Source organism: Mesoplodon densirostris, chromosome 16, assembly GCF_025265405.1.
Source record: "Mesoplodon densirostris isolate mMesDen1 chromosome 16, mMesDen1 primary haplotype, whole genome shotgun sequence".
Taxonomy (NCBI): Eukaryota; Metazoa; Chordata; class Mammalia; order Artiodactyla; family Ziphiidae; genus Mesoplodon; species Mesoplodon densirostris.
This window is the reverse complement of record NC_082676.1, coordinates 72,153,381-72,170,713: the sequence shown is the minus strand read 5'-3', so window position 1 is coordinate 72,170,713 and position 17,333 is coordinate 72,153,381. Positions and strand designations below refer to the sequence as shown.

Below are 17,333 nucleotides of genomic sequence, written 5' to 3'. Positions count from 1 at the left end.
GCTAGCTGCCCCTCTCCTGGTCCTCTGGCTGGAGAAAGCAGGCTTTCATCTATTCTCTCTCTTTCTTTCGCTGCACCCACCGGCATTTATGGGTTGCTGGCTTTTTCTGTTCCAAGTCAGGGATTTATGCAAGAAAAAGAAAAACCAGGGAACTCCCTGCTGTGTTTGCCCTGTGTCCCTGGCTGGTCTGCTGTTCTCTCCACCTTTCAGTCTCCCTGCGTTAGTTTCATATCAAAGATCCAGGGCTTTTAGTTGTGCTTAGCAGGAGGGATAGAGGACAGCACGTCTGTTCCATCCTCCTGGACGTGGAATTCTGCTGAGTCGTTTCTAACAGGTCAGCACTTTATGTCTTGAATATTGGTTTTTTGTCTAGTAACATTTCTGGTACATGGCTTTGGGTTAAAAGAATGGATTTCATAGCTTAACTAACCTAAGATGCAGAGTACTTGCTAAAGAGTAGCTGAGGGTCAGCATGCCTAGTGTAGGAGGGCAAACCTTTTCACTCTGACCCCACTTTCTGTGCCTAGGTTGGGGCCAACACCATGGATAACCCTTTGTTGAAGTACAGTGCAAAGGATTACTTCTTCAAAGCTGCTCTCTGTCACTTCATAGTGGATGAGCTGAATGCCAAGGTGAGGGGCCCTGCGATGTGGGTTCTGATGCGCTTCACCCCAAGCACAGGTGCCCAGCCGTTGTCCGCGATACCAGCTCGGAGCAAGACTGTGCTGCGTACGTGAAAAGCAACATGGAGGGTGATACTCTGGCCCTGTCCTGGCTGTACTACCGCAGCTGGAGTGACAGCGGCTGAGGCTCTTCTCTTAAGTGAACGCCCCCTGGGGACCACACTTCCTTCAGTAGTTTTGGTTTAAAGAAATTAGGGGCTGAGGGGAGACAGTAAAAGCAGAATCGCATCTTTTTTTTTTTTTTTTTTTTTTTTTGCGTTATGCGGGCCTCTCGCTGTTGTCACTGTTGTGGCCTCTCGCGTTGTGGAGCACAGGCTCCGGACGCGCAGGCTCAGCGGCCACGGCTCACGGGCCCAGCCACTCCGCGGCATGTGGGATCTTCCCGGACCGGGGCACGAACCCGTGTCCCCTGCATCGGCAGGCGGACTCTCAACCACTGCGCCACCAGGGAAGCCCCAGAATTGTGTCTTTTTTTAAACTCAGGAATGGAGTTGGGGTGAGGGTTGGGAGAAAAGCAAAGAGAGAGCTGGAGGTGGAGGCAGGGACAGGGCAGCCTCGGTGTCCTCGGGGTCAGGGTTTAGGGCCCCGGGCTCCGGGCAGAGCCTCCTCCAGCGCGTGAAAGTAGACGCCTGCTCTGGGAGGTCCGAACGTTGGATCTGGCTCACGTGGTCTTCCCCACAGCAACCTCATTCGGAAAAACTGGTTTAGAAGTTTATTCTTAGCTGAAATTGAAATTCACAATCAACAGGTTTGATCAACACAGGTTGATTTTGATGTTGAGTCTGATAATTAAGTAGGATGTAAATAAATCGTACTGAAGTTAGTAGAATGTCAAAGCTTCGTTTCCTGGTTCGGTGACTCAGATGTTAACGAGTGGTTTTCTTTCCCAGCTTGCTCTGGAGAAATACGAGGAAATGTTTCCGGCGTTCACTGATTCGAGAGAATGCAAGTTATTGAAAGTAAGTAGGTGGGGCTGGGATACAGTGACGTTTTCGTCCTGTGAATCTGCCCACTGAGCCGCCCCCGTGCCTTCCTGCTCTTGCACACTAGGCCTCAGGTGCCGTTAGGGTCAGGCGCGCACTGCTCTTAACCTGGCGGGTCAGGCACGTGAGCACAAGGCTGGATCCCTGACTCGGGGTAACTCTTGACTTGTATTTGAAAATTTCCCCAGTTTTGTAAGTCATTTGGCAACATCAGTTAGTGTGATACGAAGGCTATTTCGTATTTAAAGTATCCGTTCACAGATGGAACTTTTTAGCCTACCAAACTAATTTTTCTGTATTTATGTTCCCAGAAACTTCTAGAAGCTCATGAAGAGCAGAACAGTGAAGCTTACACGGAAGCAGTACGTTCGCTTTTGGGATTTAGCATGTTCTCTGAAAGTTTACTTTACAGAAACAACTCCTTGTCAACATTTATTTGGACATTCTTGCACCACACCTACGTTGTATTTTCCAAAGGCGTGTTTTTAGATCCCACCAGCCTTCACAATTAGACAGTTCTATGAGCTCTGCTGAATTTAGCTGTGAGGCAAATATATATCACATAATGTTGTGACTTGTTTGGATGTTTTCTGTGGAAAATAATCTGATCCATAAATAAGTGTCAAGTAAAATCAGCGAAATCTAATCACTTAAATTTAAAACATAAAAACAAAGCAATGAGAGTTTGTTATATTCTTGGCATAAAGTAAATGGGAAAATTATTTTTACATTCATCAATTTCCTGTTTTCCCATCTTTTTCCATCTTATGTTTATAATCAAGCGAATTTCTTAGTGTCCTTCATTAAGTCATTCATCCTGGCTTTGAAGCAATAGTGGAAAGGCGAGGTTTCCCCTTTAACTTTTGCTGCCAAACCCTTTTCATCCTATGAAAGTCCATTCTTCGATAACTTGTGGAAATGAGTTAAAGGAATTCTGCTTCCACATGTTCCCTCGCTGCAAATACGTTTGTTTGAGTTCAGTGGATACTGGAGCCGCATTAATTTTCCATGTCCCCTTGTTCTCATGCAGGGTCTCATGTCCTTTGTCACGCTAAACGTGCTCTTCGTCCAGTAGGCTGTTACGGAGTTTTGCCGTTGCATGTTAGCATAAGAGCAATATAAAAAAAGGTTTGAATGAAGAAAGTTGTAAACTGGAATGAATGATTTTAAATGAAGAAAGCTAGTGGATGTGTAAATGTTTCAGCAGTGTGGGGCAGTGTAGCTCCGTGTTTGATTGTATTTCCATGGGATGATTCCTGTTCCTCTTCCCTTAAACCAGGTGAAGGAATTTGACTCGATATCCCGCCTGGACCAGTGGCTCACCACCATGCTGCTGCGCATCAAGAAGTCCATCCAGGGGGATGGGGAAGGAGATGGAGACCTCAAGTGAAGCGCTATGTCTCCGTGGCATGCCGCTGAGTCCTCTTTAGTTTCGGGTTAGGGCCAGTGATCACTATGGGATGCCCATTCAATGGCTTCATTTTCTTGCACACGAGCCTGATGATGTGTGAGTGTTTAAGCCGCCACGTTGGTCACCATGCGGCGGACGGGTGGGCAGCTCCTGTATGTGTTGCGAGTGTGACAGGCTGTTTCCCGCTTGTCAGTCCCCAGCGTTTTCCGAGAACTGCTTCCGGATCTTACTCCTGCTACTTTGATACGTGCAGAGCTCCTGTTTAATTTTGCCACATATTTTTATGTCCTTTTTCCTGGACCTGAGTACCCAACCCAGTTCTAATAGATGCTTTGCATGTTCTCCGTGAACTTGCACCTGGATGGACTCTCTAAATGTGTGTGTTTAGTGTAGGATCGTTGTTAGGAATGCGTTTAGGACTTTCCTCGTGAGAAATTATTTATCCTTTTTGTCATCTTGTGATTCTTTTCATGGTGCTAGTGACCAGTTTCTTTGCTTTTTATATCGTTCTGTAGGTAATGTGCATGTGAGAATTCAGATCAGCCGGGCCTGCCAGCCGCTTACAGTGGGAAAAGAGGGAGCTTCCTGGCACTGCCTGGTTATGTGTGTGGACGCGTGTGGAGGTGGGTCTGATCTCACATACAAGTGCACACACACATAAGATCTAGAAGACTTGGGCGTTTTCCTTTCCTGGAGATGGTGTCCACTTTTAGTTGGGGTGGGACCCTTGCTTCACCTTCATAGGAAGGTGTTTGAACTGGCACATCCCTTTACTACTGTGTTCACACACTTTTCCACGCTGAGAGGGCACCTCGTGTGCCCTCTCGTGTACATGCTCACCGGGGCTGGGAGGTTATCTCAGTCGAAGCTTGTGTTTCATTAATTTTAATTTTTAATTGTGTGTCGTATTCATTTTATCCATTAATTGGATGTGATGGGCTTGGTAGGCTGAGTACGGTACAGAGGTTTACTGTGCTCAGTCAGGAAAAGAACCCCAACTAGCTTCTGAGGGGACCTGCGCTTAGCTGATGGAGTTGTCTTAGCTTGTGTGTTTGAATCCTGTCCTGTTATTTTGGCTTATACATGTGCTCTGTTGACCTGTGAACTTGATCCCTGCGCATTAGGTGATGTGCCGACATCGTACTTTAGACGTGATCTTGTGTCCTGAATCTCCTGTGTGCATATTTTTAGGCGTAAATGATCTATGTTTGATGTGTGTTAATTGCCAGGTAATGACAGTGTTGACGGATAAGTGGAATTTCCTGTGTCCTGTCAATGTCAGCTGGTATTTGAATGGTGTTTGCATTTTTGGATGGTCCTCGACTGGCATTGGTAGCTGCTGTTGGGCAGAAATAGCGGGTGTGCCCAGGCTGAGGGCGGAGCGGGGAGGAAGGCTTGGGGATGGGGAACAGGTCCGTCTGGGATGAAGCGGAAAGTGGCAGGAAAGGAGGCTGAGAAGGGCCGGCTGGGACCCGGTCATGGAGCAGCCCTGTGGGCAGCCGTGAGGATTCGGTGGCCGTAGTTGCAGGGTCACTTGTGCAGGCTGGGCTGGTGGAGAGGCAGGGCAGTGATGTCACAGTGTTGGCTGAGGGCAGCGGGAACGGACCAGGAGACGCAGGCACTCTGACCTTGGGCCCTGGCATCCGATGAGGATTCCTTCCTTCCTTCAGAGGTCTGGGATTCTTAAAAGAAAGCTGGCTGTCAGTTACGGTACATTTTGGGATGGAGCCGCTTGGTACTTCTTCACTTCCCGTTGGAACTATGAAAAAACGCTTAGAGAGAAAAGTGGGGTGTTGTTGCTCTACCTAATCCAGTGCCAACCGGCCAGAAGCACTTGGGTGAGATGAGCGTGGGGCCTGTGTCCTCCGGCCGCAGATCTGTCCCACCTGAGGGGCTGTAACCCTTGCCGCCAGCGTGTGCGCTCTGTTGTTAGTCTGGAAGGTTTGTTCCCACTTGTGAAAGGAACCTGGTCTGACCATGTAAAGTAAAAAGCAAGTGATGTCTTTTAAGGCAATTTGTTTATTAGCTTTTCATCCTGCACCCCTGACAGAAGACCTGTGGTTTTGAGAAATTGTATTGGCAGCGTTTTGTCACATCAGTTAGAGTTGTTTGTGTTGAAATGAACACTGGGATCAGTGCCTGGGTTAAGATGTTTTTGTTTTTAATATTTCACGTGAAAAAGAGTAAAATGTAATTGTAATGGCTAGAGCAGACCTGCCAGAACGTAACAGGAAAATGAGCAGAAAAAAGTCCCATTAACAGTATCCAGACTTTCTCCCTTGAAATGTTCCATCAAAGTGGGCAGTGCTGTGACTCAGAGCCCGGGTCAGGTTTCCAGGACTTTATATAGATCGTTATTTATGAACAAAGTATAATGACTATTTATGTTACAGTCCTTGTGTTTTAGCAGATCGTGTTTAGTTCATTGTCAGAATGAGTTAAAATTTCTTACAGGAAAGCTTTGCTTTTTGTGGCAACGTTTTTATAGCTTACGTGAATTCCTTTTTTATTTAATGATTTGAAAACAGTATTCTTGCAGTCGTGACCATGTGTGATGACGTCCCTGTAAACATTTATTGTTTCCTCTGATACTGTGCATTTAAGATGCCCAGAGGCAACCCCCGTGGCTTTCTCAGGGCCTGTGGCACGCAGCCTGCCTCCCGGGGCCCCGGCCTGGCGCGGCCTCTCCTCCCCCGCGCTGTCGGGGAGGGTGTATTATGAGAACTCATCCTGTGATGATAAATCCACCTTCGCAAAGAGTCTGTGTGTTTCATGTGAACCTGTACAGTAAATAAAGTCGAAGTTGTGAACGGTACGGTGAGTTTCCTGGTTGGTTTGCACAGGTCGGGAGTGGCTTCCTGTCCTGGAAGGTGTCCCCCCGGGTTCAGGGCAGTGGGCAGCAGCCGTCCGGGCTCTGCAGGCTCCCCGTTCCCATCCCTCCTGCTGCCTGGTCGGGGATCTCACTGGCAGGCTTGAAGGAGGAGTGGCCCCTAGGAGCCCTCAGAGTGGGAGGCCGGGGCCCGAAGCCCCATCTCCCTTCGTGGAGCCACGTTGACTTGGCGCTGTCAGAGGGCCTTGTTCAGGTCCCTCAAAGATCATTTGAGGCAAATTCAAAATGAATGGTCGAACAGGCCGTCCCATCTAGGAATTCTGCCAAGTTGTTGATACTCAAGGTTACTTTCTCATTCAAGTGTCTCTTCCGTTTCCTAACAGAAGCTCCCGTGGTGGGTTTTGCCAGCCTCGGTGAGGGGCCCCTGGTGAGGGTCCCAGAGGCCCGTGCAAACTGGTGGAGGGAAGTGGGCGGTTCCCGGGGTTCAGCTGGGGGGTGACGGATGTGCCAGGCGGCCCTGTGCCCGCATCCATCTGCCCATCTTGGTGCCTGTGGACAAATGGACTTTCGCCTGAAATAATGTTACTTAGAGTGACAGGAACACCATCAAGTTCAGTTAAGCAGACAGGCACTTGCTTGGTCTCAAAAAATGTCCCTGTGTGGCAAGATATACAACAGGTTAGAATTAAATGATAACTTACACTCAAATCGGTCAGTTTAGATGATCACCTTTGGCAAAACCACATTTCTGTGAAGGTCACCTTTAATAAAGGTTTTACCCCACCACCTGGCCAATTTTGTTTTCAAACTCTGTACAACAAATTTTGGTTAAAAGCAGAGGCAGGGGAGCTTTGGAGTCTGGGCCGAGAGCGTCTCCCACACGATGGTTGGAAGGCGCCCAATCGCCGCATTGGTGGCCTGACCTGAGCGTCTGGGGCTGACAGTCACGTGGCAACACAGCACCGGGATGGGGAGGAACGGAGACGCCCCACAAATCCCCGAGATGAGATGCATCTTTGGCAGGGTTTGGGGCGGCAGCCCTCCTGTCCCCTCCCGGGAAGCAGAGAAGTGACCGTAGATGGAGGAGCCTCTGAGGCGCAGAGTCACCGTGGCTGCGATGAGGCTGGGCCCCTCCGCGCCGCCTGGCACCAGCTACCGAGGCCGAGCGCGTGCAGGGGCAGGCCTGTCACGTGTCAGGAACACACGTGCAGTGCATGGAGGTGGCGAGACTCCAAGGACCAGGGAATTAAAGCAGCTACCTGTATGAATCAGGAATCTTATTTCTGTAGAACCTAAATTCTAATAATGGAAATAAACTTAGACTTGCAAAACTATTTTTACAAAACATTTATTAACACATTAAAGTTTTCTGTAGAATTTCTAAGGAAACAAATTCAACACAAATTATTCCAATAGGTAACAAAATAAACTATTATTTAAATTTCTTCTCATTAAGATGACTTTACCCTAAGAAACGGTTCATTAGCCAGGCAGGTTCCTTCTCCTTTCGAGAGTAAAATGTGTGTGAGTCACTGTTTTGTTCTGTGAACACAAGTGGGCGATGTTGTCACAGCTGGAGGTGGATTCGGTACTGCCGCCTGCAGCCCGTGTCAGCACCTGGGACGCCTTCGGCACCTTCGGTGTTGACGTCACCGCCTCACGGGGAAGAAAGCGTCCTCGGTCTTTTTCTGGCATCCCGTGCAGCTGTGTCTTCATCCCAGACAAGTACCCTTCCTCTTAGAAAACGAGCGTTTTCACAGCAAGTGTAATAAATTAAATGTAAGAAAAAGAGCAACTAGTGACAATTCCCCTTTATTACCTGGGTCACGTGTGAGTCAAAGCACTGTGTGCACGGCGACCCGCCCTCACCACTGGATCAAGAACCAGGCTGGGTAAGGACAGCAGAATTACCAAAGGCCAGCACGAGACAGAGGCACATTTAAGACGAGGTTGGCAGTTCCATGGTCCACTCTTAAGGTTCATCAGAGGAGTGTACGGAGGCTTTTGGTCCCCTTTGCCAAATTCGCTCATGCTCCCGGGGGAACGTGTGCGCCAGTGACTTGCCTGTGTCAGCAAGCGTCTTGACATGTTAATAAGAAATGCTGGGTTTCGGAAAATCACAGAAATTGTCAAAAAAACCCAGCAAAACTACCAGTACTCTGTGTTCTTAGATTGGCTACCACCACCTCACTGCTACTCGTGGATGAAATAACTACACTATGATTCAAGTGTTCTCAAGCCCCTGGCTTAATTTTTCACACCTCTTTGCAAAAACTACTATGCTGTTTTCTGCTAGTCTTTGGTAGGACAGCTTTTTTAAATTGGATTTTTAGAAATGAAACCTGTAGCCACATCTCAAGTCATTTTATGACAGACTTCCTAGTTGCATGTGTGCTGTGAGCAGCTACTTTACAAGTGTTGAGTTTAGTGCCTACGAACAGGGGGGTGGAAGGGGACAAGTGCAGTCATCTGTCTCTTTAGCCCCATTCCAGGGTCCCAGAGCACCTCTGACTGGCTTCAGTTCGACAGGAAAGAAACAGCTGAAAATAAATACACGGTCCCAGTTTTACTTCAGGTTGGTAGAAAAATAGCTTTAAAGCATCAGAAATAAACTTCCACGAAGAAGCTGAGCAGTAACCCCAGCCTCAGGAATGTCAAGGTCATCAAGCATTAGGATGATTCCACCAGAATTAAGTGAGGTTATGTTAAGTGCCTTGTTTGCTGATAAGGTGTGGCTGAGACCATGCAGATCAGGATTTCTAAGGGGAAGCATGAGAAATGGTTTGATAGAGACGTGCAAGTTAGCAGAAATTCAAGAAACTCTGGAAGCCATCCTTGCCCACTTCTTTGCCCACAGTTCTTGACCCCTGACGAACGCTCGCGTCCAGCCCTTATGCGTGCAGGTGCAAGGCTGGGACCGCGGGGCAGGTGACCCCGCGCTCCAGTCCGTGTGAGTCAGAGAGTGGAGCTGTGTGGGCCCGGGTCCGTCTGCGGCGTCAGCTCGCTAAGCTCGTTGATGGTGGTGGCCAGCAGCGTGTCCTGGGACCCCACAGGGCCGTCCGACTTACAGGCCGGGTCCGCAGGACTGTCATCGTGCACGACAGGCATGCTGCCCTGCACGGTGGCCAGGTTGTGAAAATGGCCATTTTCTGCGAAAGACAGCAATTTATCAGAGAGTTTGGATGGCGTGTACTCTTCATCGGGCTGCTCAGTCTTGTGCCCGTCGCCGTTCTTGGGAGAGCTGTCCACGATGACGAGGAAAGACTTCCACGGAGTGGTCTTATCATGGATCTGCGGGCCAAACGCAGAACAGAGAGGTCACCCACTGTGTCCCTGACCAGGATCTGCAGAGCCCCCAAGTCACAGCCACTCGTTACCAAGTACAACAGCCTTCTCCAACCGTCAGACACGTGTCTGCCACTGCAGTCCCTGCCAGAAAGGACTCAGCGTGCCCCGGGCCCTGCTTCACGCCCCCCTTGGCTGCCCTCGCTGCAGGGGAGGGAGAGCCCCGCCTTCCCCTGGGACCCCCTTATGGACTGAGGGCCTCAGGGAAGGGGGGCGGGCGGCTCTGCCGTCTGGCGGCTGTCCGCGGGGGGCCGGCCTGGCCGCTCACCGAGGTGTGCCGCCGGAGCGTGGACTTGTCGGTGAACGTCCGCCCGCACGCGTTGCACATGAACGGCTTCTCCCCCGTGTGGATCCGGTGGTGGCGCTGGAGTGCGTTGAGCTGCGTGAACTGCTTGCCACACTGGTCGCAACAGTAGGGCCGCTCCCCTGGGAGGGAAGGGACGGAGGACATGAGAGCTACCGGCTGCTCTGGGCCGCACGGCGTCCCGAGCCGCCACAGGGAGGGCGACACGGGCACGAGCAGCCGACCGTGCAGGAGCCCCAGGGGTCCGTGGCCTCACCCACAGCTTTCCAGTTGTAAGTGACCCTGCGCGGGTGTAAGTGTTTACTAGCATGTGCAGATCATCACCCCTAATTCTAATCTCAAGGTGTTCAAAGGTTCACACGTCCACATCCATGTTCACACATTCGTACCTTTCCAGTTTGTCAGAGCCAGAAACTAGACACTCAAAGATGTTTAAATGCTATTAGGACGCACGACTTAAAGCTAAATTCCAAATCATTTTCCAGAAAATCTAAAACCTTCGGGATATTTTCTTGCCAAACTGACCTCCCTTCTCTGGCAACATTCCGGCCATACCTGTGTGGACTTTGATATGCTGGTAAAGCGAATTCCGCTGGGCAAAAGTCCTGAAACAAACTTCACATTTAAAGGGTTTGGACCCAGTGTGGATCCTGTTGTGATGTTTTAAATACTCCTTGGAAGCGAAACTCTTGCCACACGTTTCACACATGAAAGGCCTCTCACCTACACGAAGACACGAGACACGAAGTTAGAAGTGACACGGGCGCTAGAACACGCGGAGGATGGGGCCCACCCTCCCAAGTGCCCTGGCAGGCAGAGCGTTCTTTTCTAGTTAAAACTGTCATAAAATATCTTTGTGTCCAGTGCTTGCTACCTGCTGAAAGCTGGTGTAAAATGTCCCTGGAAACCCCAAGAAAGGTTCCAGTAGATTAGAATTAAAGAGCGCATTCAGCCAGCTCACGTTTGGAAATTCAGTCATCCCAAACAAGAAAAACAGTTTTGACAACTGGTTTGGTGGAACTGCTGGACTTTTTCACAGGGCTTCTGTGGGTCTCTATCACAACAGAAGCCCCTCCTGAAGGGAGAGGAGTGTGTGGTGGACACGCGGGGCTGTCCTGGAGCAGCTCCCAGCCGCCCGGGGTGGGGTCAGGGCAAGGAAGGCGTCCACCCTTCACGCTGTGCAGCTGGGGCCCTGAGGGCCCACAGACCAGACTCCTGTGTCAGGCGTGCCCCGATTTCTCAAACATCAAAACTACTGGCTTTAATAAAATCCAAATATATTAGCATGTTCATCAAATAACCGATTCTAACTTAATCCTTCGGTGTGGCCTGACCTCCCCCGACCCCAGTCTTCCATCAGACACCAATTCTGCTCATTTTAGTCTATTAATTCACGTCATTAAGTGGCTCATCTATCTCACCATTTGAACTTGAGGCTCACAGGACAGTCAAAGAAATAAAAATCTTTAAATGGGAGCAGGAAAGAACTGGGTTAGCGTGATAAGCCCAGTACCCGACAGCTAGACTCCACACGCCCCAGGGCTGAACCCCAGGAGCACTGCACAAAATCAGAACAAAGAGCTTAAATGTTCTCCCTCACCTGATGAAATCGTACCACAGAAATTCTGAAAACCTCGTAATTCCACCACCTTAACACATCATGTAACTATATTTCTGCAGGTTTCCAATGAAGCTGGATTCACTGTATGCTCAATTGTGCATTTTTCAAGTCGACAGCCAAACACAGGTGTTTTTCATAATATTCAGAGACCTTAGTCAGAAGGGCCTGGGACGGGACAGGGTGGATTTACCCATTTACTGAACCACTTCCCTGGGGTTGGACAGTCAGGTTTTTTCTAATACTCTGTTCTTAGAAATGGCAAGGAGCGGGATAACAGTGTATAGCTTTTCCCATATTCTGAGCAACTTCTTTCAGAGGTCATGGCCACAAGCACACAGCACTGGAGGCAGCGGGCGTATTTTATTCATTTACTTATGCTCACTTATGAGACGGAAGAGCGTATCAGGGCTTTAACCTAAACCACTTGGCAGATGCCAACTTCTAAATGAAGAAAACTGCAGTTTTCCTCCTACAGCCAGGGAAGACATTCAATCACAATGGAGTATTTACCTGTGTGACACCTTTTATGATAAATCAGCATGTGGTTCTGAGTGAATCTTGCACCACATTCATCACAGACAAAAGGTTTTTCCCCTGTGTGAATTCTGAAAGCACAACATTCAGAGGGTAACTCAGGATGTGTCAAAGCTCACTCTGCATTACCATATCCTCCCTCACCTGGGGAGACACTTTGCTCCAGGAGCCCGAATGCGAAGGACTGAAAGGTGGCGAGGCCCAGGACTCTCACCCCCAAATCAGTCTCTGCCCGAGTCAAGACCGCCACATCCCCGCCAGACATGCTGCCCCCAGGTGCTGGCACAGGCTGTGCCTCTGCAGGCTGTTTACAACACCAAACAGCACCGTGTGGTATTTATAAAGCTCCCTCATTGAGAACAGTCACCCACAGACACCTCAGGAACCATGGCTGACAGTGTACCACGTGATCAAAATGTTTACATCCTTTCCTAGTTTGACGTAACAGTCTAGAAAGAACCGTTATCAACACATTAAGCCAGCCGGTCCCTGGGGTGCATGCGTAAGCACTGCATTTCAGGGCGAGGATGGAGTGGCTGTCACCATGTTTACTGAGCCCTTCCTGAGCCGGGCTATAAATGACAATAAAAGGACAAGCAACACCCAGCTCCCACCCCTAGACTGGCCCAGGACAGCGGCCGATCTAGGGGAGAGTAGAAAACTGCTCTGTCTGGATTTCAAGCCTAAGTACTGAGCACTGGAAGGGAATTTATTTAAAAACTGAATGTCACCCACCTACACTTCAAAAATCAGTAACTGGAGTCCCTGTCCGTCCTAATCCTGGAGCTTAGACTGACTGGCGGCAGGCACTCTCCAAGCCCAGAGAAGTGTCGCCCTGCTGAGGTCTTCAGTGGGACTCGCCACCCAGCCGCTCACAGGACTGAGTCCCAAATGAAGGCTCAGGAAGGGGGACGGGGTCGTTGGCCCCACTCGGCAAGGACGGCGGGACGCCTCAGCACCAGGAGCGGGAGAGGCCCCTGCGCCTGAGCGGGAGGCGCGGGTCCCCATCAGCCGGGCCCGCGCCCCGAGAGCGCCATGCCCGCATCTCTGCCTCAAGAGAGAACCCAGAGGCTCAAAGCAGCCCCCGGCTTTGAGAGGGAGCGAACTGAAAAGTGACCCATCCCGCGAGGCAGCCACACTGGCCGCCTCCTGGCACGCCCCCCCCCCCCGTCTCCACGTGCTTTCTGGGGTTCGAGGCGGCCCGTGCCTACCTCAGGTGGGTCTTGAGGGCCGAGGGCTGCGAGAAGGTGGCCGGGCACTCGGTGCAGCCGTAGGGCTTGTGGCCCGTGTGCGTGCGCTCGTGCAGCCGCAGCGCCGTTTTGGAGCTCAGGCCCTTGCCGCACTGTTGGCACTGGTGCCGCTCGCCGCCGCCCTCGTGCACCTGCACCACGTGCCGCTTCACATCCTTCTTCCTCTTGAACTTCTTGCCGCACAACTCGCACGGGAAGTGGCGCTCGCTGCTGTGCACGTGGCGCTGGTGGCCCTTGAGGTTGCAGCGGTTGGCAAAGGTCTGGCCGCAGGTGTCGCAGCGGTGGACCACCTCGGTGGCCACGCCGTGGTGGTGCCGCACGTGCTTCAGGAAGCTCTTCTCGTACAGAAAGGCCTTCTCGCAGCGCGTGCACCGGAAGCTGCTCCTCCGCCTCCCCGCGCCCTCCTCTCCCTCCTCGTCCTCGTCCTCATCCTCGTCCTCCTCCCCCTCCCCCTGCCCCGCCTTCGGCAGCACTGCCTCCACCTCGGCCCCAGCCCCGCCGTCCTCCTCGTCTTTCGTGACAGTGACCAGCTCCTTCACCGTTCCCCCGGCGTCCGGGCTGGGCTCCCGGGGGCCCCCGCGGTCCCCGGCGTCCTGCTCGGCACTCTTCTGCTGCTCTCGGAGTCGTCGAGTGTACTTCTTTTTAGGGATTTCCACGAACACCTTCCTCCCAGCCAGCCTCCCGCTAGCCCTTCTGAGCTTGGGGTAGGGGGACTTAGCGATCTCTTTTCTCTTGTCTGGCTTCTCCCTGGACTTCCTCGAGGGCAGATCTGGCAACAGGCTGTTGCCGATTCTTGCCGCTGGGGGATCCAAGGAACCCGCGACGCCGTTGGCCAGAGGGCTGTCCGCGGCCACACCTGCCCGAGCATCAGGGGCAACAGCAGCAGAGACCTGGGAGCCGCTGCTCCCTTCTGCCTCCTGAGCCTCCGAGAAATTCTGCAACTCCAAAAGGACCGACTCTAACATCTGTTTCTTCAACTGAAAACAAGTTTCAGATAAGTCCAAACATTTCAGCTTTTCTGCCATTTCCAGCATTCGCTGCACCCGATCTTCCTCCACCTGGACCTTTGCAGTGTAGACGAACTCAAGAAAAGAAGCGAAGTCAGCCACCTGCACCTCGTCTAAGTAGACGTTAGTCCTCGTGCCGTCCGCAGTCTTCTCGTTAAGAAACACTTCCTTAAAAAACTTGCTGGTGGCTGCCAGCACCGCCTTGTGGGCCATGAATTCCTCCCGGACGCCCTGGTACTCCACGCTGACAGTCACGTCGCACAGGTGACCCAGCAGGCGGAGCTGGTGCATTTCATGCAGAAGATTAAGCGGGGAGGACTTGGATTCCAGCAGAACTGCCCCACTCTCCATGTTGCTTCTTCCCAGGAACAGCTCTGAAAACCAACCAAGAATTATTCATGCATGAGCAACCTCCGAAGTAGAAGGATTAAAAATTATGAGGATTATATCAGTTCTTTAGAGGATATAAACTGATTAACGACCTACACCTAACTTTTCTCATGTACAGATTCAAGTCACGCGTCACTTCTTAGCATGTTTCTGAAGCCCTGATGCACCTTCATGAGATATTTGCATGAAAACAGACGAAGACTGCCCTAAAGATAAAGTGATGATTAATGAAATACATTCAAGCAGTAATTGGCTTCTCTAGGTCATTTTGTAATTTACTTACAGACCCAGACCCCCAAGCTAACAGAATTTATAGCAACAATAAATAATGCCTACTACTTTGATCAGGAAACCAAATAAAACAAAATATAATACATGGCGGCCACGGATGAGAGCAAACCTTGTCTACCTTTGAAAACAACCAACTAAACTAATTTATATGAAGAAAATTTCATGGAAAGTAGCCCACAATTCACAGTCATTCTCCAACCTCGTTAAGTCCCTCCTACTGGAGTCACCGTCACTGCACCGAAGCGATGCGGGGCACGGCGCCGGGCAGGGCCCTCAACACCTCCGAGCCGCAGTGGCTCCCGTGCTGGAGGCTGACAGGCCGTCATGAGGGCTGCAGCCGCGCCGGCCGTCCCGGTGACTCTCGAGCAGGCGTCACGGGGGAGGCGCTGACAAGGTCACAGGGCGGCCGGGCCGGACTCGGGCCTCCCCGCGCGCCACCTTCCCGCCGCCAGGCCCGGACCGCCCGTGGCTCCGTCCTCCCGGACCCGGCGCGGACGCTTCCCCCGGCGCACCCGCCTTTAGCTCCCGCATCTCCCGCCCGCCTCCAGGCTCGGCCGGGTCCCTGAGGCCGGCCTCACCTGCCCGGTCCAGCTCCTCAGCGCCCGCCGGTCGGAGGGGCAATGGCCGCAGGTGGCCGCCTCTGCCCTCGTCCGCCGACAGCTAGGCCCGCCCCGACTCCCCGGCGGCCTCCCGGCCCGCGCGTGGCCCCTGAGCCCGACTCGGAGCCCAGGCCTAGCGCCCTCTGCCCCGCGGGCCGCGTACGCACCGCCCGGCCCCCGCCGCCGCCGAGCTTCCGAGGACTAGGCCCCGGGACGGACAGACTGCCCGACGGACGGGGGGCGTGGCGCGGCGCCGGCGAGGGCGACGCCGATTGGCCGCGGTGGGCCTGGCCCCGTCCCTCGCGGGTAGGGGAGGACCTGCGCATGCACGTCCCACTGCGGAGGCCATTCGGGGAAGTTACGTGATCCGACACACGCTGCCGCCGTACGCCCGGCCCGCTGCGCAGGATTGCGTCACCCGCCGCGAACCACGGTCTGCGCCTGCGTAGAACACTGTGCCGGCGGCTCTGCGCTTCTCGCTACCCGGCGGGGGCAGGGCCGGCCCACCCCGAAAGTCACGTGACCTGAGGGGCACGCACACCATCTCGCGTGGGTCCCTCCCCGGCTCCAGCGCATGGGCAGTACAGCAGGTGGGCGGGTCGCCGGATGGGGTGGAGCCCCTGGAGGAGCGGGGCGGAGAAAGAGGGCAGGGAGGTGGAGGGGCGGGGCGCTGGAGGAGGCAGGAGGGGGCGGGGCGGCGGGAGGAGGTTGCAGGAGAGGGTGCGTCTTGGGGAGAGGGCGCGGCGCTTCCCTGTGCCGGAAGAAGTGGTTGTTGGATCCCCAGCGGCGCCTTGCAGGGTCGGCGGCTGAGTTCGTACTGGGCACGCGGCAGGCGGGCGGGCAGTCAGGAGCTGAACCGGAGGCCGTCTGTGCTCCGAGAGCCTCAGAGCCTCGGGCTCCGGCCGCCGCTCCCGGGTGTGTGCACGCCGCCGGCCGTTCGCCGGCGACCCCAGGGTACGGGCCCTCGCGTCCCAGAGGCTTCACGTCGCTACTCCGAGCCTCCGTTTGTTCTCATTTCTCTCAAACGCCCAGCGGACCCTGGGCCGATCTCTCATCCGGTGTCTTCTGGTTCAGTTTATGCAGTGTAGACAACGTCCAGAAATGAGAGTTTTTTTGGAAGACAGTTTTTTTTTGGTGGTGGTGGGGTGATGGTTCAGGCAGTAACGTGAGCGATGAGGAGCTGCATATGCAGCTTTGCCCGCCGCTCACCTCCTGCTGTGCGGCCAGGTTCCTAACAGGCCGTAGACCGGTAGTGGTCCACGGCCCGGGGGTTAGGGACCCCTGATCTAGAACAACCCCTCTCTTACTGTCTCTGTCATAGCCTGTAAAGCATCTGTCTGAAGCGGCTGCAATGCAATGTGGACACGGGGAGCAGGGCCGGGGTGAGAGGGTCCAGGCAAGGAGGTCTCGGACAGCAGCCTCTTTTCCATGCTGTCACGGGGGGAGGAAAGGGAGCATTTGAAAATAACTGTACTTACCATCCTTCAGCGTCTGTGTTTAGGGCTATAAGCGCTTCCACAGCGTGGGAGGCCTTGCCCTGATGGACCCAGTGTCACTGGTAGAAGGAGCCCGGGGCCAGGAAGCCTGGAGGCCGTGTGGCAGAGGATGGTGCTCAGCTTGCCTGGGCCTGGCTCCTCCTCCACGCAGGACACATGCCACCCGCCCTCCCTGCCACCTACGGTGACACCTGGCACTGTGCCCACCTGACCTCCCTGGGTGTAGTCAGCGCACAAGCCAGACCTTGGGGAAGTGGGTCGGCCGCTGTTAACAGTGGAGCCCAAACAGGACAAAGCAGTTCTACCATCTTTCCCGCCCTACTTTCTAGCTTCTGATTTGTACAAACCCATACAATCTCTACTTTCTGCTGCAGCTAAAAAACACGGCAGGACTCTGCTGGTTCCAAAACAGCCCTGCCCTCCTCACACACCTATGGGCTCTTCCTACCTCTAGGTGCACCCAGACGTGGATCCTGCTGTCGCTCCCCATCTCCGGAGGATTTCCAGAAGCCATCCCAGTTCCTGGAGGCCGGGCTCAGCCCCAGGTGCACACGCTGAATTTAGTCTTTCTCCAGCCTAGGACTCTCCT

The 17,333-nt window shown here is 53.1% G+C and overlaps 2 protein-coding genes across 9 annotated transcripts in view; one reads left to right on the top strand and one right to left on the bottom strand.

The window, feature by feature from the left end:
• The window catches only part of NAPB (NSF attachment protein beta), a 40,854-nt gene extending 35,000 nt beyond the window's left edge, over window positions 1–5,854 (top strand). For all 3 annotated transcript variants that reach the window (XM_060078659.1, XM_060078660.1, XM_060078661.1), the window contains 4 exons: window positions 528–632; window positions 1,574–1,642; window positions 1,978–2,028; window positions 2,946–5,854. In XM_060078659.1, coding sequence (XP_059934642.1) covers window positions 528–632; window positions 1,574–1,642; window positions 1,978–2,028; window positions 2,946–3,056 — 336 coding nt within the window. In that variant the 3' untranslated portion in view covers window positions 3,057–5,854. The remainder of the gene's footprint in view (window positions 1–527; window positions 633–1,573; window positions 1,643–1,977; window positions 2,029–2,945) is intronic.
• Window positions 5,855–7,268: 1,414 nt separating this feature from the next.
• Window positions 7,269–16,805, bottom strand: GZF1 (GDNF inducible zinc finger protein 1). Of its 6 annotated transcripts, none has more exons than XM_060078307.1 (6): window positions 16,727–16,805; window positions 12,923–14,342; window positions 11,688–11,782; window positions 10,112–10,279; window positions 9,521–9,678; window positions 7,269–9,198 (listed from the first exon to the last, which is right to left on the bottom strand). In XM_060078307.1, exons 2-6 carry the CDS (start codon window positions 14,317–14,319, stop codon window positions 8,863–8,865), a joined length of 2,154 nt encoding a protein of 717 aa, XP_059934290.1. In that variant the 5' UTR covers window positions 14,320–14,342; window positions 16,727–16,805; the 3' UTR covers window positions 7,269–8,862. The 6 variants fall into 6 exon arrangements, with proteins under 6 accessions (XP_059934290.1, XP_059934287.1, XP_059934292.1 ...); XM_060078304.1 differs by lacking the exon at window positions 16,727–16,805 and adding an exon at window positions 15,228–15,469; XM_060078309.1 differs by lacking the exon at window positions 16,727–16,805 and adding an exon at window positions 15,416–15,459.
• Between the last annotated feature and the right edge of the window lie 528 nt (window positions 16,806–17,333).

Bases quoted from the DNA above. Each gene is read 5' to 3' on its own strand.
- GZF1 (XM_060078307.1), bottom strand. From the start codon at position 14,319: ATGGAGAGTGGGGCAGTTCTGCTGGAATCCAAGTCCTCCCCGCTTAAT. The intron at 10,280-11,687 runs GTAAATACTCCA...GTCTTCGTGTAG, and splicing joins TCATAAAAGGTGTCACACAG to GTGAGAGGCCTTTCATGTGT. The intron at 9,679-10,111 runs GTATGGCCGGAA...CTTCCCTCCCAG, and splicing joins GCATATCAAAGTCCACACAG to GGGAGCGGCCCTACTGTTGC.